Source organism: Melanotaenia boesemani, chromosome 4, assembly GCF_017639745.1.
Source record: "Melanotaenia boesemani isolate fMelBoe1 chromosome 4, fMelBoe1.pri, whole genome shotgun sequence".
In the NCBI taxonomy this organism is placed as follows: Eukaryota; Metazoa; Chordata; class Actinopteri; order Atheriniformes; family Melanotaeniidae; genus Melanotaenia; species Melanotaenia boesemani.
In genome coordinates this window covers 24,046,958-24,072,082 of record NC_055685.1, presented here as the reverse complement: position 1 = coordinate 24,072,082, position 25,125 = coordinate 24,046,958, and the positions used below count along the sequence as shown (strand labels likewise).

General features: G+C 35.9%; 1 protein-coding gene across 8 annotated transcripts; it reads left to right on the top strand.

Moving 5' to 3' along the window:
- Positions 1-399: 399 nt before the first annotated feature.
- Positions 400-24,677, top strand: LOC121637692 (apolipoprotein L3-like). Of its 8 annotated transcripts, none has more exons than XM_041981903.1 (13): positions 411-444; positions 1,871-1,978; positions 18,576-18,662; positions 20,228-20,314; positions 20,902-21,009; positions 21,143-21,229; positions 22,104-22,142; positions 22,440-22,520; positions 22,608-22,647; positions 22,745-22,796; positions 23,473-23,602; positions 23,718-23,906; positions 24,034-24,677. In XM_041981903.1, exons 1-13 carry the CDS (start codon positions 436-438, stop codon positions 24,448-24,450), a joined length of 1,434 nt encoding a protein of 477 aa, XP_041837837.1. In that variant the 5' UTR covers positions 411-435; the 3' UTR covers positions 24,451-24,677. The 8 variants fall into 8 exon arrangements, with proteins under 8 accessions (XP_041837844.1, XP_041837840.1, XP_041837837.1 ...); XM_041981904.1 differs by lacking the exon at positions 18,576-18,662 and adding an exon at positions 2,110-2,196 and having other exon boundaries at positions 421-444; XM_041981902.1 differs by lacking the exons at positions 411-444; positions 1,871-1,978 and adding exons at positions 16,783-16,900; positions 18,318-18,425.
- The last annotated feature ends 448 nt before the right edge of the window (positions 24,678-25,125 follow it).

Sequence of the window (25,125 nt, the reverse complement as noted above, 5' to 3'; positions counted from 1 at the left end):
TCAAAGTGAAACCCTAACTCCGGTCCTCTTGAGCCAATGTCCTGCAGGTTTTCATTGCATCCCTGCTGCAACACACCTGATTCAAATGAAATAATTCTCCGACAGCTTGTTGTCAGGGTGTGCACCCTGTTTGGAAAATACTATTTACTCATTTTTCTTGTTGTTTTTTCATGTATCAGTTTGTGAATTTGTGTTAGTTGTTTATCTGCTTAACTGACAAATCATACTTCAGCATCATCTCTCTGGACTCAACCGTTGATACACCCTTGAGTTTCAGTCAGACAGCTCCTTTCAAAGCTGTAGTGATACCTGTTGGGCAAGTTGGAACACCAAGTATGTTTTTCCATCTCCCTGGTTAGACTTTATGAAAAGTGTTTGCAGGGCATCAGTCTAAGAGGGTTTTGCAAAGACAAGAGAAGCAGAAACAGTTGCACCATGTCACGGGTAAGAAATAAGATTTAAATTAATCTTTTTTAATGTAATTATATTTAATTCTAAGATTATAACAGACAATATGACCAGATAATGTTCTTAGTAGTTTTCAAACATGCAGATAATTTGGATTTATTAAAGTCTTTCAAAGGGAAAGATAAATAGCTGCATTTAGCCATCTGGTGTTTAGCTCATTTCAGAAACAAAGTGGTTTTCAGACGTTTATGTTAACTTTACATTAGAACTATGGTAAGAAGTGTTGCACATATCAATATGTTGCTGCTGAGTAAATGTCATTCGACAATCCTCTAGAGCTCAGTGCATTCATTGCAGAATACCAACAAGAGGGATTAAAAAACTATATTCAAGTGTAAATCAGGTCATTCTCATCTATATAGATTTATCGCTTAATGCTTAATTTCCAAGTCACTATGCCTACAAATAACATGCTTTCTCAGTCTTACAGGTGGCACAGTTTTGTTTATTTTTATACTGTTAACACTGATATAAAATGCTACCTGATTTGCTTGGTCTATAATTTCAACCAATATATCATGATTTCTTTTAGCTTAAATGAAGTGACTGATATTTATGTCATTTGCACTGAATGAATAGTAATCAGTATATAAAGCAAAGTGAAAGTGAAAACTATAATGTAAACGACTGTAATCTAGTGAGTCTTGTTCAACAGGCTTGAGAAAAAAAAACATACAATAAGCTGGTTACATAAGTGTGCACTTTATGATACTTTGATGAAACTCATTTTTATTTAATTACAACATTCAGTATGTTTGTATAGGAGTGTATCAGCATGGCACATTTTAATGATGCACTAAAAAGCTTTTACAGTTTTTCAGTTGTTTGCAACGTCACAAATGTCCCATATTTTATCCACTTTTTGAAACAGTCTTCACTGTGGGATCACTGGGATCCTTTCTGGTGCTTTGTAAGCTCTCTGTGGAGCATGGTTTTTGCTAGCAGTTGGATAAATGTTTGGAGGATCCTACAAGGATAGTTTAAATTTATTTTAGGTTAATGAGAGTCTCTTTAATTGATGACAGGTGTGTACCTAGGAGGATTAAATGCAATGATTAAAACATACTTCCAGGGGTGTGCACACTTCTGTTACTAGCATATTGTATGTTTTTATGTTTTTTTCTGCCCAATAGATTGTTTTTCAGTTGAATTGTACAGGTTATATGTAACATTAACGATAAGGAAATTATTGAAATTATTTATTTTTCTTTCATTTTTAAGATCACAAAAACCTGGTATTTTAATAGGAGTGTGTGTGCTTTTTATATCCACTGTTTGTATATATATGATCTGATTAGGAATTCAGATACTTTTTGTCTTGATGATATTTCTGTTTTTCTCTCACTTCTATCACATTCTCACATAATGTGGTTGAATTTTTGCCTCTTTCCTGCAACCAAAGCCTCCTGTTTCTCTCTCAAAGAGTACAGTTACTACTCAAGCAACATCTTCAGATGACAAACCGGTTAAAAGCAGCTCTACTCCTAAGTTACCAATATGGCCTCCACAGGTTTGTGCTCAGTGCTGCAAATGGAATTCAATCTGCACATTTAATTTCATGTGTGAGTTAAAGAGTCATGCTGTGTATGCTCAAATTTTAATTCTTGTCATTCCTTTCTTTTTTTTGTCGTTTAATCTTAGAAAAGTTCAAATGTCTCAACTCCACCACCAGTGGCACTAAAACCTCGGGCCTTTAGTGCAAGTTCAGGAGTTGTGGAAAGCATAAAGGTACTTCTGTTTTATGTTTAACTCTTTTCAACACCATCTTTGATTAAGTATTTCAATGACATCTGTCTAAAGGTGGCTCTTGAGGACCGACATTGGCCACCCCTGGACTATTTTATCTCACTTGCAGTTCATTGGCTGGTCATCTTTCAGCAGGGTTTGTTACCTCTCTGGCCCCACCCATTGATACAACACTAAGAGCCAGCCAGACAGCCCATACCTGAGAAGCAAAGAATGAAAACTAGTTGTGAAACAAGGTGGTTTTACATCCCTTGTTAGATTTTTTAAAGTACTAGTCTCAGAGATTGTGGCAAAAGCAAAAGAAGCAGAAACAGTTGCACCATGTTACAGGTAAGAATTATATTGAAAAAAAAAAATCTTATTTAATTGTAAGATTATGAAAGAGAATAACAGACTAGTTTTCTTTGTGGTATGCAAATATGCAGACAATTCAGAAATTATAAGATTTAGGAGAGTTCACAGAGAGGTGTTGGTGTGGGGGGGCAGTGGACAAAGTAGCAAACGGAGCAGGAGTTCACATACAGAAATAATTAATTTCCCTTTAAGCAAATCAAGTCTCTTATATGGGGTGGGGGTCAGAAAAGCTTCCTCCTTCCTCAGTCAACCAAGCCAGGTTGCCCTGCCGATCAAGGAGAGAAGAACAAACGGATAACTCCAGGCTTTTAGGTTCTTCTTTGTAACTTTTCTGCTTTTATCAATTAAATTTGTGATTGGCACGTCCCCCCAAGGCTGTATATGTTTTCCATGTCCATGAGCTTCTACTTTGCAGCTCCTCTTCCTTTTTCTCCTGTGTTCCCTCTCCCAGCTCTCCAGCAATCAGTTGATGAGGTGACTTAAGCGGCTGCACCTGTTGTTGTTGTTGTGTAGGCCTTTAGGAAACATAGTTTGAGGCCCAGCAACCATTGTATACTGTGGTGGCCCCTGGACTGGGATGTAGAGGTCAACCACAACTTGACCTCCAATGAGGTCACAAAATCTTCCATTTTCTGGAGCGGAGGAGCTGCGTTCAGCCACTCTGTTTTTAAAACGACTCATTTCAGAAACCAACTAGCTTTCAAGCTTTTCTGTAAACTTTGGAACTATTGTAAAACGTGTTGCACGTGTCAGTATGTTGCTACTGACATGTTGGGGTGTGCGTCACTTCACAAAGCTCTCATTCTTAGTGCATTCAGTGCAGGACTCCAAATGTAGTAAAAAAGAAACTAAATTTAACTGGATTAGCTTAACTCTCCTGCTCATAAAAACTGAGTGGACCTACTTAATGTTTAATTTTCAAGTCTACAATTCTTCAAAATACACTCTCAATCTCATTGGTTGTACAGTCATATTTGGAATCACTATTACCTCTGCACTAAATATGCAGCACAAAGATATTTTACAACTCTAAAGATCTGATATTAATGCCTGTGTGAACTGAATTAGTCAATGAAATAATCTTAGATAATTCTTGTGTTACCAGCCACCTACCTCACTGAATTTATGTTAATTATCTTTGTCTATTGTCTGGATTCATGTCATTTGCCCTGAATGAACAAACAGTAGTAACCAGTAATTCTTTAAAGTGAAACTATACACTGCTAGTTCCAGATATAGTTGTAGTCAGACTTGTTAGACACGTTGGATCATTTTCATGACAATAGTTCAGTGATCTTGTATTCCACCTTAACAGCCCTGATAAATGTGAATAGGTGACCTGATTAGGAATTCAGATCGCTATGTTTTGTCTCAGAATTTTGTTTAGTTTTCTGTACATCAATGAACTGATCAAATTAAAACAAAGCAGCTGCCAAAACAGATTTCTGTAAAGGCCCAGATTCTGTGATCATAGTATTTGATAAGTACAACAATGCTCTTGCACTTTGTTGAATGGTATATGTAAGCTAAAAGTTCCAAAAGAATACTATTTTTATTTCTGTCCATGAAAGCTAATATTGGAGTTTTTTTTTAAGTAAAATATATTAAGTATTCTCACCCACATATTTTTTTCCTTTATAAAGTTCTGTAAATGGATTAAACATTGTGCTGCAGAATGTCCTGTCACATACTCACAGTAAAGGGTTGAATTCTGCCTCCTCTGCACTACAGCCAAACCCTCCTGTTCCTCTGCCAAGGAATAAACTCCATCTTCAAGCAAAATCTCTAGATGAGGAGTTAAAAAGCAGCTGCCATCCTAAGCCTCCACAGGTTTGTTCTCAATGTTGCAAATGGATTTAATCTCCACGTTCAGGTTCATGTCTGAGAGTCAGTAGTCCCCGTTTCACATGCTGTGTATGGTCAAATCCTTGCTATTCCTTTTCATTCTTCATTTAAATTCAGAGAAGTATAAGTTGCTCAACTCCACCTCCAGTGGCACCAAGACCGTGGGCTGTAAAGAAGAGTGTGGCAGTCTGTGAAACTGAGCCCGAATATGTGGAAATAATGAAGGTAACATTGTTTTGTATTTATTTTTAAATGTTTTACTTTTCAATACATACATAGGCACACAATTATGTCTACATGTTCTAAAAACTTTAATGATACAATAAACTATAAGGCAATATCAAGCAAAGCTGCACTAAGAGTAAAAATTCTTGGTCTTGAAATGTGCTGTACAACATAACTTACTGCTCTTCATAGCAGATGTAAAAAGTGCAACATAATCAAACAAAACATTCAAATATGACATTAAGATGCTTTAATCAGATTTTGGCAGCTAGCAGATAATTCCTAAACACTGCCAACAAATTTAATATTGACCTAAAAAAACTGGATTGTCGCATTATCAGAACATCTGGATCCAGATTCTTATCAGAACCCGACATGGAGAAGCTGCATTCAGCTTCCATGCTCCACATGTCTGGAACAAACTGCCAGGAAACCTCAGATCAGCTGAAACACTAATTTTATTTAAATCCAAGTTAAAGACCCACCTGTTCTCTGCTGCATTTCAATAGTTTTTTTTTTTTTTTTTTTTTTTTGAAGTAATAATCTGTATCTGTTTCTTGTAAGTTTGAATTTTTAAACTCAGTCATGTTTTAATACTGTTTTTTTTTTTGTTTTTTTTTATCCACTGTTCTGTCTTTTTCCTTTCTCTTTGTTTTTACTGTTAAATCATGCTTCTTATTTTCTGTAAAGAACTTTGAATCACCCTGTGGTTGAATTGTGCTATGCAAATAAACTTGCCTTTTTCATAAGGTGATTGAACCATCGGTTAAGGAAGAATGTAAAGCACACCTTCCTCCACTGTCAGCAAAAAAACCACAGGACTATCTTGATGATGAAAATGAAACCCTGGTAATTATTTACAACCTTACTGAACTTAATAAATAGGGACTTAACTAATGTGTATAACACTACTCTAATAAACTGCTTTTCTTCAACCAGGATACTGAATCTCTGTCAGATTTTAACAAGACTATGACTCGTGAGTTAGAAGCCTTACGTGATTTCTATTTATGTTGTCAAGTAGTACATTACTGTTACTGAATTGCAGTGTTTATTACTCTACAGCCTGGAAAGATCTGTGCAGAGCACTCAAACTTAGAGGGGCATCAGATCCAGAGTGAGTAGATTTCTGTGCAAACACGTTGATGAAGCTGTATGTATGTAAGCTACCATCTTGGGTTGGTAGTGTGATAGCATATTAACAGCTGCTAATTCTCACAAAGTACTGGAGTTATTGCTTAAGGGGACGGTTCTTACTTTTGAAGTTAATATAAAGGTTTTGTTTCCACCTCCATTATTGTTTTATACAATTCACAAAATTCTCAGATTTGCTTTAGGAGTAGATTTTTAAATTCAGCAAATCACTTGCAACTATTTACAATGCATATTGACACAAGTGACTAAATTCAGGTGTCATGTGTTAAACTCAGAGCTTTGTAAGCGAAGCATACATTCCTGCCCATCAGTAATGTAAAAACATGAAAGGTTTCTTAGCAGAACCTTTTCATCATATCTGCCTAATAATGAAGGCAAAAATGCAAATTTGACCCTTTCTCTGCAAAAATAAATACAAGAAGAGTAATTACTCAATGGTTCAAAGCTTGAAACCACAGTGTTTACATCAGACTGTAAAGGTTCCATCACTTAGATCTGAAAACATTTTATTTCAGGATCATTGAAGTTAAAGCTAAACATCTGTATAAAGCGATGCAGATGTACACCTTCCTGATGACTGAACATGGAGAAAACCTCAAACAGCTGATTGGTGAGCTGTATTGCATTGCTGACAACTTAGACAAGGTAACATCACCTTACATGACTAAAGAAAGTTGTTTTCACACAAGTTAACACACTTGATGGCTTGTTTCTGATGTGTTAGAATTTTAGGATATTCAGTGGATTTTTTTTTTTCTTTTTTTGTATTTTGAGGTCTCAAAGGGGACAAAGATTGCTGGCATCACAGGAGGAGCTACAACAGTAGCAGGAGGAGTTGCAGCAGCTGCTGGGGTGATTCTGTCTCCATTCACGATGGGAGCCTCACTGGCTCTCACAGCTGTTGGAGTGGGCGTGGCTACAGCTGGTGGTGTCACTGGTGCATCAGCAGCCATCGCCAACAAGGTGGCCAGACAGCAACCAAATTTCTTTGTAGATGCACTAAGTTGTACTTTACGTTATAGGTTAGCATTTGTTGCTTTAGTTGACAACTGTGATGCAACAATAGAAAGGCATTTGTTGGGCACTGAGTACAAAGAATAATGAATGGATGAATTAATGAGAATACAGTGTTAAAGCATACATTCTTGAAATCATAGTGGTCAAAATATCAAATAACAGAGACTTCACATCTAGATAAACCATCAAAACTTCTGTGTAACAACTTATTAAATGTGTTCTTCCAGGCAAGTTCAACACATGACAAGAAGAAAATCGACAAGACTTTACAAGACTTCAGCAGCCTCTATGAAGACATTCTGACCTGCTTGAGGTTCATCACAGAGGGCATGGAGCAACTGAAGCTGCATGGTTTGTCTATGCTGAGTAAAATCCAAATGGGCTCAAAGAAGGCAGCAAAGGTGGTGGAGCTGGCCATGGGAGAGGCAAGTGGATTGACCTCAGAGACCTGCAACAAGACTTCTGGAATGATTTCAGGCTTTGCGCTTGGTATGGATATCTACTTCACCAAAGGTAAAAAGGGGCATAAGGTGAAGAAAGGTCTGGAGTCAAAGCTGGCACAGAAAATCCGTACCCTGTCTGAGGATCTTGATAAAGGATTAAAAGAGCTAGTGAAAATCAAAGAGTTGTTCAGCAGGCCTTGATGAGGTGCAACTGGTTTGTGCTTCAGAAACTTCTTGTCTTATTTAGTACTTTTAGTTTCACCACAGGTTATGGTTTGAGATGATTTATTCTGTATCAACAATCAAAGGATAATAGCTCATTGATACTACATAGCACTGATTGTATTTACCAACCCTTGCAGTATTTTGTCATCCTTGCAATGTTACTAATCGAGTTTTTAAATAATGTGCTTTTATTATTAAACAACTACAATAAAGGTGTATCAATCACAAACCGGTGTATGTGCTATTTTAATTCTGTTTTTATATGACATGTATGAAGGGTTGCAACATAAATCCATCTCATGAGCCAACCAGAAGGTTTGTTGGCAAAGTGTGGCCAGAGAGGTACAAACTGCCACAGAGCAGCACATCACAATGTAGATTTTATGTTTTGTTCCTTTTAACTTGCCAACTACATGATTAAAGAAATAAAAAACCTATAACAATAACTGAAAAAATAGTACTGTAGCTTTAAATCTGTTGTTACTAGACTGAACATTTAATACAGACATTGAACACCCCCTCAACATACAGCCCCGGTCTGAGGAATAGACTTGCTCAACAGTTAGAAAAATGAGAATAAGAATTAATGATTAGAAAATATTAGTTTTGAGACTGATATAATTTAGATATTGTTTGTTTACTAAAAAATCTAAATCTCAAGTGGGAACTGTGGAAAAGTCATGTGAGTAGGTGGTTCAGTGTTGTGAGGAGAGATTTGTTTGAAACCCGGCCTGTTATAACAGTTTGACCATGAATCCAACACTGCACCTGAATGTTGAATCATTGTATGAAATTTACAGTGCCGGCTTATTGATTGATTAATTTATTTAGATATGATTAAACATGAGATGTGAATTAATTTAATCTCTCGTACTATCCAAAATTTCTGTCTGAACAGAGCGGGTGTTGATAAATGAGGGCCTTGAGTGAACCAGTTATTGAACTCAGCTCTAGATAGACCAGTTTAAAGCATTCCTTCTTTTCTTGACCAATGTCATAATGAGCAGTTGATACAGAGATTTTTCAGTCGCAATGCCCTCCAGGTAATTTTTGGCAGCTTTCCTTTCCAGGCTAAACTCATGTTGCATGACCACATGATTTACTTTATTTCCTCAGAAAGGTTTCCCACCTGTATTCTTACTATTTGTCAGCTCATCATTCAACCTTTAACATCTTATCTGGAAGAGCTTTTTTGTTATGCCTTCAAGTCTGATGTGGAAGACTGAAGCATGTCACAACAATTTGGACTGACTTTAAACTTTATTCAAACTAACTGGAATGTAATGTTTTCTTTGAAAACAATGGTCCTTTGCTTCCTGATCAACACTATTTCCTAACACAGTTTCTTAGCTTATCGCTCAGATGTAAAGATGAGCAGAGTTTCACCAGTCTTTGACAAATTGTATCTACATTTTCTAAAATGGTTGAATTTTCTATATACAGCTTAGATTTATTGACTTTGAGAAGCCAAAAGAGAAAACGATCCCAAAATCCACCCGGGAAATGCAACTTGCACAAATGCAATGTGATCTATCCAGGCCTTTTATGCACATGCATTTAGCCAGTTGTATACAGTGGGGCTTTTTCCATAATGATCAATTATAGGGACCACTTTCCAATGTTTGCAATAGTCCAGCGCTGCAACATGATCAAGAAAAATGTCAAAACTTTCAAGGCAACAAGACAACACAAAACAAAAATTTAGCTATTTTGAAGAAGAACTAAAGAAACAGGAATGGTTTTGTAGAATGAAACTGATTAATATTTTTTTGTCAATCATATCATTTCACAAAAAATATTATCCACTAATTAAAAAAGAAAAGTAGTTAAACATGTTTAAAAATAATGGATAATCAAAGTCATACTAAATGCATGTAAGATGAAAAACCTGTTAAATCAGTAATTATTAATGAAAAGAATCACAGAAGCATAATAATACTAAAACGGAGTACGGCTCAAAAAGTTCTTACTGCCGATTCCCTTTCTGGAACCACAAGGATTAAAAAGTAAATGGGTTGATTATGAGCATTGCATGTTTTGTTTTTCTTTTTTCTTTGGTATTGAGTATGGACTTCTATTTCATTTATTACAATTTCCTCTGTTTTAACTTTGATTTGGTCTATTATGTTTGAAAATAAACTAAGATTGAAAATACACTACCGTTCAAAAGTTTGGGGTCAGTTTGCCATGGGATTCAATAGGGAAGAGACCCCAAACTTTTGAACGGTAGTGTAATTAGATGTGAGAGGTTAAAGGTTCAAATCTGTTTGGAAAATACTATTTACTCATTTTTCTTGTTGTTTTTTCATGTATCAGTTTGTGAATTTGTGTTAGTTGTTTATCTGCTTAACTCTCAAATCATACTTCAGCATCATCTCTCTGGACTCAACCGTTGATACACCCTTGAGTTTCAGTCAGACAGCTCCTTTCAAAGCTGTAGTGATACCTGTTGGGCAAGTTGGAACACCAAGTATGGTTTTTCATCTCCCTGGTTAGACTTTATGAAAAGTGTTTGCAGGGCATCAGTCTAAGAGGGTTTTGCAAAGACAAGAGAAGCAGAAAAAGTTGCACCATGTCACGGGTAAGAAATAAGATTTAAATTAATCTTTTTTAATTTAATTATATTTAATTCTAAGATTATAACAGACAATATGACTAGATAAATGTTCTTAGTAGTTTTCAAACATGCAAATAATTTGGATTTATTAAAGTCTTTCAAGGGGAAAGATAAATAGCTGCATTTAGCCATCTGGTGTTTAGCTCATTTCAGAAACAAAGTGGTTTTCAGACGTTTATGTTAACTTTACATTAGAACTATAGTAAGAAGTGTTGCACATATCAATATGTTGCTGCTGAGTAAATGTCACTCGACAATCCTCTAGAGCTCAGTGCATTCATTGCAGAATACCAACAAGAGGGATTAAAAAACTATATTCAAGTGTAAATCAGGTCATTCTCATCTATATAGATTTATCGCTTAATGCTTAATTTCCAAGTCACTATGCCTACAAATAACATGCTTTCTCAGTCTTACAGGTGGCACAGTTTTGTTTATTTTTATACTGTTAACACTGATATAAAATGCTACCTGATTTGCTTGGTCTATAATTTCCACCAATATAGCAGGATTTCTTTTAGCTTAAATGAAGTGACTGATATTTATGTCATTTGCACTGAATGAATAGTAATCAGTATTTAAAGCAAAGTGAAAGTGAAAACTATAATGTAAACGACTGTAATCTAGTGAGTCTTGTTCAACAGGCTTGAGAAAAAAAAACATACAATAAGCTGGTTACATAAGTGTGCACTTTATGATACTTTGATGAAACTCATTTTTATTTAATTACAACATTTAGAGTGTTTGTATAGGAGTGTATCAGCATGGTACATTTTAATGATGCACTAAAAAGCTTTTACAGTTTTTCAGTTTTTTGCAATGTCACAAATGTCCCATATTTTATCCACTTTTTGAAACAGTCTTCACTGTGGGATCACTGGGATCCTTTCTGGTGCTTTGTAAGCTCTCTGTGGAGCATGGATTTTGCTAGCAGTTGGATAAATGTTTGGAGGATCCTACAAGGATAGTTTAAATTTATTTTAGGTTAATGAGAGTCTCTTTAATTGATGACAGGCGTGTACCTAGGAGGATTAAATGCAATGATTGAAACATACTTCCAGGGGTGTGCACACTTCTGCTACCAGCTTAATGTATGTTTTTATGATTTTTCAGCCCAATAGATTGTTTTTCAGTCATTTTTGGAAATTAGTTTTTATTATTATCATACTATTAACACTGTTATAAAATGCTATCTAATTTGCTTGGTCTATAATTTCAACCAATATATATGGAGAACTACTTTTTTTCCTAAATGCTAACAAACTAAGCATTGGCCTCATAAAACTGGATTCTCACACTGTTTTTTATTAGGTGACTGAACCAAAAGTTACAGAAGACTTTAAAAATCAGGTAAGGGTCAAATAGTAACTAGACTCCTACACCAACATTACTAAAGAAAAAACTCACTCACATAAATAGTTGGACTCAAAAAGGTAAAGTTTTCTCTCTCGCTAGATGTGTCACAGGCTGCCAGGACAATTGTGTTGTCCTGGAGTGAACTCTTCCAGTTCAGTTTAACCTCTGCTTCTTTACTTAGCCCATATATGTGCGTGTGTGCGTGTGTGTGAGTGTGTATTTCTGTGCGAGTGTGTAGTTTTGTTCGAATTCATGAGTATAAAATGATTACATAAATTTGGATTTTTCCCAAGATCCAGCAAATTCTACTCCGACAACTCTCTTCTCCACTGCCAACACCAAAAGAGGAGTTTGATGATGAAAATGAAACCCTGGTAATTATTTCAATATTTTTGCACTTAATTAATGTGGCTCCATCTATGCTTTATAACTCATCTAACAACCTGCTTTTCTTTAACTAGGATGTCAAATCTATGTCAGAGCGCTTCAACGACAGGCTATGTAAGTTAGGTTTATAATTGTAGAAGCCTAAAATGAATCTTTCTAATGTAAAGTTTTATCTTGCTGTTGCTGAACTGTAGTTTTTATTAACCTACAGCCTGGAATTATCTCAGCAAAGACCTTGAATATCTAGGGTCTTCAGAGACAGAGTGAGTAGATCATTATTACATCTGGCTTTCTTTTTATGTTCTCAAACTGAATGTGCAAACCATACTAACGACAACTGTTGCTGATGAAACTGAATTTTTGCTTGGACGTTGTGCATGACACTATTAAAGCTAGCATAAATGTTTTGTACCACCTCCTGTCTCCATTTTTTTTTAACAACCGATATTACGTCTTAATTAGCTACCACGATGTGCTGTATTTCAGCTACTAACTCTGTTTCCATAACTGTTTAGGTATAACCAGAGTTATCTCAGAGAATAAATTATTGTTGTACCTTTTTTAATACTTTTAAAGCCATGGACAAAATAACAACTGCAACTGTTAAGTGTATTTTTATGCATGTGAGTGCTTATTTCTGACTAAATACAGATAAAAAGTGTTTAACCTAAACAGTTGCTCGATACAAGAGGTAAAAGCATATCTGACTTGTGGTCTGTAAAAGTTATTATAACTCAACTAGGTAAATACTGACTATATGACTAATATTTCATACCAGCCTGCTGGAATTAGTTCAAGTTCAAGTTTATTTGTAAAGCACATTTTATGCAACAGCACAACTGACTGAATAGGGTCCATTTCTTATAGATGACACTTTAGTGTTTCATTTCAGGATCATCAAAGTTAAAGCCAAACATCTGTATGAAGTGATGCAGATTTACATCTACCGGATGAATGAACATGGAGAAAACCTCCAACAACTGATTGATGAGCTGTCTTGCACTGCTGACAACTTAGGCAAGGTAACATCACCGTACATGTTAGAAGAAAGGTTTTGTTCTTAAAATTCACACACTTTTAACGAGTTTGTTTGAGATGTGATCTGAGCTTAGTTGAGGTTTAGAATATTCATTGGATTACTTTGTATTTTGAGGTCTCAAAGGGGACAAAGATTGCTGGCATCACAGGAGGAGCTACAACAGTAGCAGGAGGAGTTGCAGCAGCTGCTGGGGTGATCCTGTCTCCATTCACGATGGGAGCCTCACTGGCTCTCACTGCTGTTGGAGTGGGCGTGGCTACAGCTGGCGGCGTCACTGGTGCATCAGCAGCCATCGCCAACAAGGTGGCCAGACAGCAACCAAACATATATAATGAATGATTTTTGCATGTTTTATGGATGGATGGATGGATGTGAGAATAAAAACTAAAACAATTAACAAAAAAAATATTAAATGTGTTCTTCCAGGCCACAATTGCACATGACAAGAAGAAAATCAACAAAATTTTAGACGACTTCAGGAGCCTTTATGAAGATATAATGACCTGCTTGAGCTTCTTCAACGAGGGCATGGAGCAACTGAAGCTGCATGGTCTGTCTGTTTTGAAAAAAAGCCAGATGGGCTCAAAGAAGGTAGCAAAGGTGGTGGAGCTGGCCATGGGAGAGGCAAGTGGATTGACATCACAGACCTGCTACAAGGTCTCTGGAATGATTTCAGGCTTTGCGCTTGGTATGGATATCTACTTCACCAAAGGTAAAAAGGGCCATAAGGTGAAGAAAGGTCTGGAGTCAACGCTGGCACAGAAAATCCGTACCCTGTCTGAGGATCTTGATAAAGGATTAAAAGAGCTAGTGAAAATCAAAGAGTTGTTCAGCAGGCCTTGAAGAGGTGCAACTGGTTTGTGCTTCAGAAACTTCTTGTCTTATTTAGTACTTTAGTACATAACCACAGGTTATGGTTTGAGATGATTTATTCTGTATCAACAATAAAAGAATAATAGCTCATTGATACTACATAGCACTGATTGTATTTACCAACCCTTCCAGAATTTTGTCATCCTTGCAATGCTACTAATCAAGTTTTTAATTATTGTGCTTTTATTATTAAACAACTACAATAAAGGTGTATCAATCACAAACCGGTGTATGTGCTATTTTAATTCTATTTTTATATGACATGTATGAAGGGTTGCAACATAAATCCATCTCATGAGCCAACCAGAAGGTTTGTTGGCAAAGTGTGGCCAGAGAGGTACAAACTGCCACAGAGCAGCACATCACAATGTAGATTTTATGTTTTGTTCCTTTTAACTTGCCAACTACATGATTAAAGAAATAAAAAACTTTAACAATAACTGAAAAAATAGTACTGTAGCTTTAAATCTGTTGTTTCTATACTGAACATTTAATACTGACATTGAACACCCCCTCAACATACGGCCCCGGTCTGAGGAATAGACTTGCTCAACAGTTAGAAAAATGAGAATAAGAATTAATGATTAGAAAATATTAGTTTTGAGACTGATATGAATTAGATATTGTTTATGTTTACAGGGTGTGCAGAATTATTAGGCAAGTTGTATTTTTGAGGATTAATTTTATTATAGAACAACAACTAAGTTCGCAATGAACACAAAAGACTCATAAATATCAAAGCTGAATATTCTTGGAAGTTGGAGTGGGGTTTTTTTAGTTTTAGTATCTTAGGAGGATATCTGTGTGCGCAGGTTACTATTACTGTGCATAATTATTAGGCAACTTAACAAAAACCAAATATATACCCATTTCACTTACTGTATTTATTTTCACCAGGGAAACCAATATAACAACTCAAAATTTACAAATATACATTTCTGGCATTCAAAAACAAAACAAAAACAAATCAGTGACCAATATAACCACCTTTCTTTGCGAGGACACTCAAAAGCCTGCCATCCATAGATTCTGTCAGTGTCTTGATCTGTTTACGATCAACATTGCTTGCAGCAGCAACCACAGCCTCCCAGACACTGTTCAGAGAGGTGTACTGTTTTCCCTCCCTGTAGATCTCACATTTGATGAGGGACCACAGGTTCTCTATGGGGTTAAGATCAGGTGAACAAGGAGGCCATGTCATTATTTTTTCTTCTTTTAGACCTTTTCTGGCCTGCCACGCAGTGGAGTACTTGGATGCGTGTGATGGAGCATTGTCTTGCATGAAAATCATGTTTTTCTTGAACGATGCTGACTTCTTCCTGTACCACTGCTTGAAGAAGGTGTCTTCCAGAAACTGGCAGTAGGACTGGGAGTTGAGCTTGACTCCATCCTCAACCCGAAAAGGTCCCACAAGCTCATCTTAGATGATACCAGCCCATACCAGTATCCCACCTCCACCTTGCTGGCGTCTGAGTCGGAGTGGAGCTTTCTGCCCTGTACTGATCCAGCCAAGGGCCCATCCATCTGGCCCATCAAGACTCATTCTCATTTCATCAGTCCATAAAACCTTAGAAAAATCAGTCTTGTGATATTTCTTGGCCCAGTCTTGACGTTTTATCTTGTGTGTCTTGTTCAGTGGTGGTCGTTTTTCAGCCTTCCTTACCTTGGCCATGTCCCTGAGTATTGCACAACTTGTGCTTCTTGGCACTCCAGTGATGTTGCAGCTCTGAAATATGGCAAAACTGGTGGCCAATGGCATCTTGGCAGCTTCACGCTTGATTTTCCTCAGTTCATGGGCAGTTATTTTGCGCCTTGTTTTTTCAACACGTTTCTTGCGACCCTGTTGACTATTTTGAATGAAACGCTTGATTGTTCGATGATCGCGCCTCAAAAGCTTGGCAATTTTAAGAGTGCTGCATCCCTCTGCAAGACATCTCACTATTTTTGACTTTTCAGAGTCCGTCAAATCTCTCCTCTGACCCATTTTGCCAAAGGAATGGAGGTTGCATAATAATTATGCAAACCTGATATAGGGTGTTGATGTCATTAGACCACACCCCTTCTCATTACAGAGATGCACATCACCTGATATACTTAATTGGTAGTAGGCTTTCAAGATTGTACCGGTTGGAGTAGAACAACATGCATAAAGAGGATGATGTGATCAAAATACTCATTTGCCCAATAATTCTGCACACACTGTACTAATGAATTAAAATATCAAGTGGAAACTGTGGAAAAGTCATGTGAGTAGGTGGTTCAGTGTTGTGAGGAGAGATTTGTTTGAAACCCGGCCTGTTATAACAGTTTGACCATGAATCCAACACTGCACCTGAATGTTGAATCATTGTATGAAATTTACAGTGCCGGCTTATCGATTGATTAATTTATTTAAATATGATTAAACATGACATGTGAATTGGTTTAATCTCTCATACTATCTAATATTTCTGTCTGAACAGAGCTGGTGTTGATAAATGAGGGCCTTGAGTGAACCGGTTATTGAACTCAGCTCTAGATAGACCAGTTTAAAGCATTCCTTCTTTTCTTGACCAATGTCATAATGAGCAGTTGATACAGAGATTTTTCAGTCGCAATGCCCTCCAGGTAATTTTTGGCAGCTTTCCTTTCCAGGCTAAACTCATGTTGCATGACCACATGATTTACTTTATTTCCTCAGAAAGGTTTCCCACCTGTATTCTTACTATTTGTCAACTTATGATTCAACCTTTAACATCTTATCTGGAAAAGCTTTATTGTTATGTCTTCAAGTCTGATGTGGAAGACTGAAGCATGTCACAACAATTTGGACTGACTTTGAACTTTATTCAAACTAACTGGAATGTAATGTTTTCTTTGAAAGCAATGGTCCTTTGCTTCCTGATCAACACTATTTTCTAACACAGTTTCTTAGCTTATCTCTCAAATCATACTTCAGCATCATCTCTCTGGACTCAACCTTTGATACACCCTTGAGTTTCAGTCAGACAGCTCCTTTCAAAGCTGTAGTGATACCTGTTGGGCAAGTTGGAACACCAAGTATGTTTTTCCATCTCCCTGGTTAGACTTTATGAAAAGTGTTTGCAGGGCATCAGTCTAAGAGGGTTTTGCAAAGACAAGAGAAGCAGAAAAAGTTGCACCATGTCACGGGTAAGAAATAAGATTGAAATTAATCTTTTTTAATTTAATTATATTTCATTTTAAGATTATAACAGACAATATGACTAGATAAATGTTCTTAGTAGTTTTCAAACATGCAGATAATTTGGATTTATTAAAGTCTTTCAAAGGGAAAGATAAATAGCTGCATTTAGCCATCTGGTGTTTAGCTCATTTCAGAAACAAAGTGGTTTTCAGACGTTTATGTTAACTTTACATTAGAACTATAGTAAGAAGTGTTGCACATATCAATATGTTGCTGCTGAGTAAATGTTGCTCGACAATCCTCTAGAGCTCAGTGCATTCATTGCAGAATACCAACAAGAGGGATTAAAAAACTATATTCAAGTGTAAATCAGGTCATTCTCATCTATATAGATTTATCGCTTAATGCTTAATTTCCAAGTCACTATGCCTACAAATAACATGCTTTCTCAGTCTTACAGGTGGAACAGTTTTGTTTATTATCATACTATTAACACTGATATAAAATGCTACCTGATTTGCTTGGTCTATAATTTCAACCAATATAACATGATTTCTTTTAGCTTAAATGAAGTGACTGATATTTATGTCATTTGCACTGAATGAATAGTAATCAGTATATAAAGCAAAGTGAAAGTGAAAACTATAATGTAAACGATTGTAATCTAGTGAGTCTTGTTCAACAGGCTTGAGAAAAAAAAACATACAATAAGCTGGTTACATAAGTGTGCACTTTATGATACTTTGATGAAACTCATTTTTATTTAATTACAACATTCAGTATGTTTGTATAGGAGTGTATCAGCATGGCACATTTTAAAGATGCACTAAAAAGCTTTTACAGTTTTTCATTTGTTTGCAATGTTACAAATGTCCCATATTTTATCCACTTTTTGAAACAGTCTTCACTGTGGGATCACTGGGATCCTTTCTGGTGCTTTGTAAGCTCTCTGTGGAGCATGGATTTTGCTAGCAGTTGGATAAATGTTTGGAGGATCCTACAAGGATAGTTTAAATTTATTTTAGGTTAATGAGAGTCTCTTTAATTGATGACAAGCGTGTACCTAGGAGGATTAAATGCAATGATTGAAACATACTTTCAGGGGTGTGCACACTTCTGCTACCAGCTTAATGTATGTTTTTATGTTATTTCCGCGCAATTCAGTTGAATTGTACACGTTATCTGTAAGATTAACGATAAGAAAATGACTGAAATTATTTATTTTTCTTTCATTTTTAAGATCACAAAAACCTGGTATTTTAATAGGAGTGTGTGTACTTTTTATATCCACTGTTTGTATATATATGATCTGATTAGGAAGTTCAGATACTTTTTGTCTTGATGATATTTCTGTTTTTCTCTCACTTCTATCACATTCTCACATAATGTGATTGAATTTTTGCCTCTTTCCTGCAACCAAAGCCTCCTGTTTCTCTCTCAAAGAGTACAGTTAGTACTCCAGCAACATCTTCATATGACAAACCGGTTAAAAGCAGCTCCACTCCTAAGTTACCAATATGGCCTCCACAGGTTTGTGCTCAGTGCTGCAAATGGAATTCAATCTGCACATTTAATTTCATGTGTGAGAGAAAGAGTCATGTTGTGTATGCTCAAATTTTAATTCTACATTTTATTTCCTTTTTTTTCTTTCTTTCTTTTTTTTCATTTATTTAAACTCAGCAAAGCACAAATGTCTCAACTCCACTACCAGTGGCACTAAAACCTCGGGCTTTTAGCGCAAGTTCAGGAGTTGTGGAAAACATAAAGGTACTTCTGTTTTATGTTTAACTCTTGTCAACACCATCTTTGATTAAGTATTTCAAATACATCTGTCTAAAAGTACTAAAACAATCAAGTACAAGTCTATATAAAGCAAAGCAAAGAACAATAAAAAAAATTAAGTATTGAAAAGTGCAGTTCAATGGACAACTAACAGTTTCTAAATCATTTTCCTAAATGCTGCCTAACTTTAAGTTAGAACTATTGTATGAAGTGTTGCACATATCAATATGTTGCTGCTAAGTAAATGTCACTCGACAATCCTCTAGCTTAGTGCATTCATTGCAGAATACCAACAGGAAGGATTAAAAAAATATTTTCAGGTGTTAATCAGGTAATTCTCCTTCTAATCTATTTATATTTTATTGCTTCATGCTTAATTCCCAAGTCTTACATGTTGCACAGTCAAATTTGGAAATTTGTTTTATTTATTATCATACTATTAACACTGATATAAAGTGCTACCTGATTTGCTTGGTCTATAATTTCAACCAATGCAGCATGATTTTTTTTAGCTCAAATGAAGAGACCGAATGTACATTTATGTCATTTGCACTGAATGAATAGTAATCAGTATTTAAAAGAAAGTAAAAGTGAAAACTATAATGTAAACAATTGTAATCTACTGAGTCTTGTTCAACAGGCTTGAGGATAAAAAAAAAATACAATAAGCTGGTTGCATAAGTGTGCAGTGTACACTTTCATTATGTTTGTATAGGAGTGTATCTGGCAGCTCAAGGAGAAGATATTTTTATCCCCCCCCAATAGATTATTTTTCAGTTGAATTGTACAGGTTATATGTAACATTAAAATTAGGAAAAGTGTTGAAATGATTCATTTTTCTTTCGTTTGTATGTTTAAGATCACAAAAACCTGGTATTTTAATAGCAGTGTGTGCACGTTTTATATCCAATGTTCGTATATATATGATCTGATTAGGAATTTAGCTACTTGTTGTCTTGATATTTCTGTTTTTCTCTCGGTGCAATAATGAACTGATCAAACTAAGCAAAGCTGTTTCAGAAGTCAGAAAAGATCTTCAAAAAGGCCCAAATTTCTCGATCATAACATTTGGCTCTAAATAGGATCATTTTCAAACACTTTATTAAATGGTGTTTAGAAGCTGAAATTTATAAAAATAATACAGTTTTAATTTCTGTTCATGAAAGTTAATGCTGAAGATTTAGAACATCACAAATGTTCAGTGTACTCACCCATCTCTTTTAAAAGTTTGTAAGTAGATTAAACTTTTGGATTATCACATTCTCACATAACGTGGTTGAATTTTTGCCTTCTCTTTCCTGCAACCAAAGCCTCCTGTTTCTCTCTCAAAGAGTACAGTTAGTACTCAAGCAACATCTTCAGATGACAAACCAGTTAAAAGCAGCTCTACTCCTAAGTTACCAATATGGCCTCCACAGGTTTATGCTCAGTGCTGCAAATGGAATTCAATCTGCACATTTAATTTCATGTGTGAGTTAAAGAGTCATGTTGTGTATGCTCAAATTTCAATTCTTGTCATTCCTTTCTTTTTTTTTTTCATTTAATCTTAGAAAAGTTCAAATTTCTCAACTCCACCACCAGTGGCACTAAAACCTCGGGCTGTTAGCACAAGTTTCGATGATGTGGAAAGCATAAAGGTACTTCTTTTTTGTTTAACTCTTTTCAACACCATCTTTGCTTAAGTATTTCAAATACATCTGTCTAAAAATACTAAAACAATCAAGTACAAGTCTATATAAAGCAAAGCAAAGAACAATAAAAAAATTAAGTATTGAAAAGTGAAGTTCAATGGACAACTAACAGTTTATAAATCATTTTCCTAAATGCTGCCTAACTTTATGTTAGCACTATAGTAAGAAGTGTTGCACATATCAATATGTTGCTGCTAAGTAAATGTCACTCGACAATCCTCTAGCTTAGTGCATTTATTGCAGAACACCAACAGGAAGGATTAAAAAAAATCTTTTTGTGTAATATTCAGGTAATTCTCCTTCTAATCTATTAATATTTTATTGCTTCATGCTTAATTCCCAAGTCACTATGCCTTCAAATGACATGCTCTCTCAGTCTTACAGGTTGCACAGTCATATTGGAAATTAGTTTTATTTATTAACATACTATAACACTGATATAAAATGCTACCTTTGGATTATGCTGTAGTATGTTCCATCACATTCTCACATAACGTGGTTGAATTTTTGTCTTCTCTTTTGTCCAACCAAAGCCTCCTGTTTTTCTCTCAAAGAGTACAGTTAGTACTCAAGCAACATCTTCAGATGACAAACCAGTTAAAAGCAGCTCTACTCCTAAGTTACCAATATGGCCTCCACAGGTTTGTGCTCAGTGCTGCAAATAGGATTCAATCTGCACATTTAATTTCATGTGTGAGAGAAAGAGTCATGTTGTGTATGCTCAAATTTTAATTCTTGTCATTCCTTTCTTTTTTTTTTTTCATTTAAACTCAGCAAAGCACAAATGTCTCAACTCCACTACCAGTGGCACCAAAACCTCGGGCCTTTAGCGCAAGTTCAGGAGTTGTGGAAAACAGAAAGGTACTTCTGTTTTATGTTTAACCCTTTTTAACACCATCTTTGATTAAGTATTTCAATGACATCTCTCTAAAAGTTTTAAAATAATCAAGTACAAGTCTATATAAAGCAGAGCAAACAACAATAAAATAGTGTAAGAGTCTCAAAAAGTGCAGTTCAATGGAGAACTATCAGTTTCTAAAAAAGAAAATCTTAAATGCTGCCTAACTTTACATTAGAACTATAGTTAGAAGTGTTGCACATATCAATATGTTGCTGCTAAGTAAATGTCAGTCAACAATCCTCTAGAGCAGTGGTTCCCAACCTGGGGTCCCGGATCCCCCAAGGTGGTCGCCCAAAGAGCGCAGGGGGGGTACCTGAGGCTTTGAACATTAAAGCCTTGTGATTAAGGTCCACAAGTTGTCCCTGTCTTAAAGAATAAAAGTACGGTTGTATGTTGTTTCATTTCATTTCATTATCAAAGAATGGGAATCAACCAGAATACATTATTTATGGTAAGAATCTCACTTTTAAAAGCCTAAAACGAAGCATGGTTTCAGCACGAGGTGGAGCAGTGGGTTCATAACATTTTAGTATATGCATGAAGGGGGTCCCCAAGGAAAAAAGGTAAGGAACCCCTGCTCTAGAGCTCAGTGCATTCAATTCCCAAGTCACTATGCCTTCAAATGACATGCTTTCTCATTCTTACAGGTTGCACAGTCATATTTGGAAATTAGTTTTTATTATTATCATACTATTAACACTGTTATAAAATGCTACCTGATTTGCTTGGTCTATAATTTCAACCAATATATATGGAGAACTATTTTTTTTCCTAAATGCTAACAAACTAAGCATTGGCCTCATAAAACTGGATTCTCACACTGTTTTTCATTAGGTGACTGAACCACCAGTTAAGGCAGACTTTAAAAATCAGGTAAGGGTCAAATAGTAACTATACTCCTACACCAACATTACCAAAGAAAAAACTCACTCACATAAATAGTTGGACTCAAAAAGGCAAAGTTTTCTCTCTCGCTAAATGTGTCACAGGCTGCCAGGACAATTGTGTTGTCCTGGAGTGAACTCTTCCAGTTCAGTTTAACCTCTGTGTCTTTATTTAGCCCATATATATGTGTGTGTGTGCGTGTGTGTGTGTATTTTTGTGTGAGTGTGTAGTTTTGTTCGAAGTCATGCGTATAAAATGATTACGTAAATTTGGATTTTTCCCAAGATCCAGCAAATTCTACTCCGACAACTCTCTTCTCCACTGCCAACACCAAAAGAGGAGCTTGATGATGAAAATGAAACTCTAGTAATTATTTCAATATTTTTGCACTTAATTAATGTGGCTGCATCTATGCTTTATAATTCATCTAACAACCTGCTTTTCTTTAACTAGGATGTCAAATCTATGTCAGAGCTCTTCAACGACAGGCCATGTAAGTTAGGTTTATAATTGTAGAAGCCTAAAATGAATCTTTCTAATGTAAAGTTTTATCTTGCTGTTGCTGAACTGTAGTTTTTATTAACCTACAGCCTGGAATTATCTCAGCAAAGACCTTGAATATCTAGGGTCTTCAGAGACAGAGTGAGTTGATCATTATTACATCTGGCTTTCTTTTTATGTTCTCAAACTGACTGTGCAAACAAACTAACGACAGTTGTTGCTGATGAAACTGAATTTTTGCTTGGACGTTGTGCATGACACTATTAAAGCTAGCATAAATGTTTTGTTCCACCTCCTGTCTCCATTTTTTTTTAACAACCGATATTACGTCTTAATTAGCTACCACGATGTGCTGTATTTCAGCTACTAACTCTGTTTCCATAACTGTTTAGGTATAACCAGAGTTATCTCAGAGAATAAATTATTGTTGTACCTTTTTTAATACTTTTAAAGCCATGGACAAAATAACAATTGCAACTGTTAAGTGTATTTTTATGCATGTGAGTGCTTATTTCTGACTAAATACAGATAAAAAGTGTCAAATTTAGAGCTTTGTAGGTGAAACACACATTTCACCCCAAGAGAAAAATAAAACATACTCTAAATGTTTCTTTTTCTAACCTTTTTAACCTAAACAGTCTGTAAAAGTTAGTATAACTCAACTAGGTAAATACTAACTATATGACTAATATTTCATACCAGCCTGCTGGAATTAGTTCAAGTTCAAGTTTATTTGTATAGCACATTTTCTGCAACAGCACAACTGACTGAATAGAGTCCATTTCTTATAGATGACACTTTTAGTGTTTCATTTCAGGATCATCAAAGTTAAAGCCAAACATCTGTATGAAGTGATGCAGATTTACATCTACCGGATGAATGAAAATGGAGAAAACCTCAAACAACTGATTGATGAGCTGTTTTGCACTGCTGACAGCTTAGACAAGGTAACATCACCGTACATGTTAGAAGAAAGTTTTTTGTTCTTAAAATTCACACACTTTTAACGAGTTGAGCTTAGTTGAGGTTTAGAATATTCATTGGATTACTTTGTATTTTGAGGTCTCAAAGGGGACAAAGATTGCTGGCATCACAGGAGGAGCTACAACAGTAGCAGGGGGAGTTGCAGCAGCTGCTGGGGTGATTCTGTCTCCATTCACGATGGGAGCCTCACTGGCTCTCACTGCTGTTGGAGTGGGCGTGGCTACAGCTGGCGGCGTCACTGGTGCATCAGCAGCCATCGCCAACAAGGTGGCCAGACAGCAACCAAACATATATAGTGAATGATCTTTGTATGTTTTATGGATGGATGGATGGATGGATGTGAGAATAAAAACTAAAACAATTAACAAAAAAATTATTAAATGTGTTCTTCCAGGTGAAAACTGCACATGACCAGAAGAAAATCAATACAATTTTAGATGACTTCAGCAGCCTTTATGAAAACATTATGACCTGCTTGAGCTTCTTCAACGAGGGCATGGAGCAACTGAAGCTGCATGGTCTGTCTGTTTTGAAAAAAAGCCAGATGGGCTCAAAGAAGGTAGCAAAGGTGGTGGAGCTGGCCATGGGAGAGGCAAGTGGATTGACCTCAGAGACCAGCACCAAGGTCTCTGGAATGATATCAGGCTTTGCGCTTGGCATGGATATCTACTTCACCAAGGGGAAAAATGGGCATAAGGTGAAGAAAGGTCTGGAGTCAAAGCTGGCACAGAAAATCCGCACTCTGTCTGAGGATCTTGATAAAGGATTAAAAGAGCTAGTGAAAATCAAAGAGTTGTTCAGCAGGCCTTGAAGAGGTGCAACTGGTTTGTGCTTCAGAAACTTCTTATCTTATTTAGTACTTTTAGTTTCACCACAGGTTATGGTTTGAGATGATTTATTCTGTATTAACAAGTGTGAGAACAAATCAAAGCTTTAAATGTTTATTCTGAATAGATTACTATTAATACTATAAATCATTCATTTAACTTACCACCCCTTCTGGTATTTGATTTTCTTTATTGGACTACTACTTAGTCTATTTATGAATTTACTTTCTATATGAAACTATTTAAATAAAGGTGTATTAATAAAAAAAACTGGGAATGTGCATTTTTAATGTTTTATTATAACATGTATATGTAACGACTGTAAGAATAAATATTTTTCAAGAGCTGGAACTAACCACAAGGGGGCAGTCGGAAGCAACGTAGGTGAGCTATGGGAGGGCGCGAGAGGACAAATGTGACACTTAAAGGACATAGAAGTAAAACCCGATCACATAGAGCTTCTCTAAAGTTAGTGCAGAACTTTGAATAATCACACAATATTAACAGACAAGGCAGATCATTAGTATAACAACAACAACAACAACAACAATAATAATAATAATAATAATAACAACACATAACATTTTTTAATCTGTAAAAATATTAATAAACATGTTGCACTGACGTAAAATGAAGATTTATATCACTCTACTATCCCT

Bases quoted from the DNA above. Each gene is read 5' to 3' on its own strand.
- LOC121637692 (XM_041981903.1), top strand. The intron at 18,663-20,227 runs GTACTTCTGTTT...ATTTAATCTTAG, and splicing joins GAGTTGTGGAAAACATAAAG to AAAAGTTCAAATTTCTCAAC. The intron at 22,143-22,439 runs GTAAGGGTCAAA...ATTTTTCCCAAG, and splicing joins AGGCAGACTTTAAAAATCAG to ATCCAGCAAATTCTACTCCG.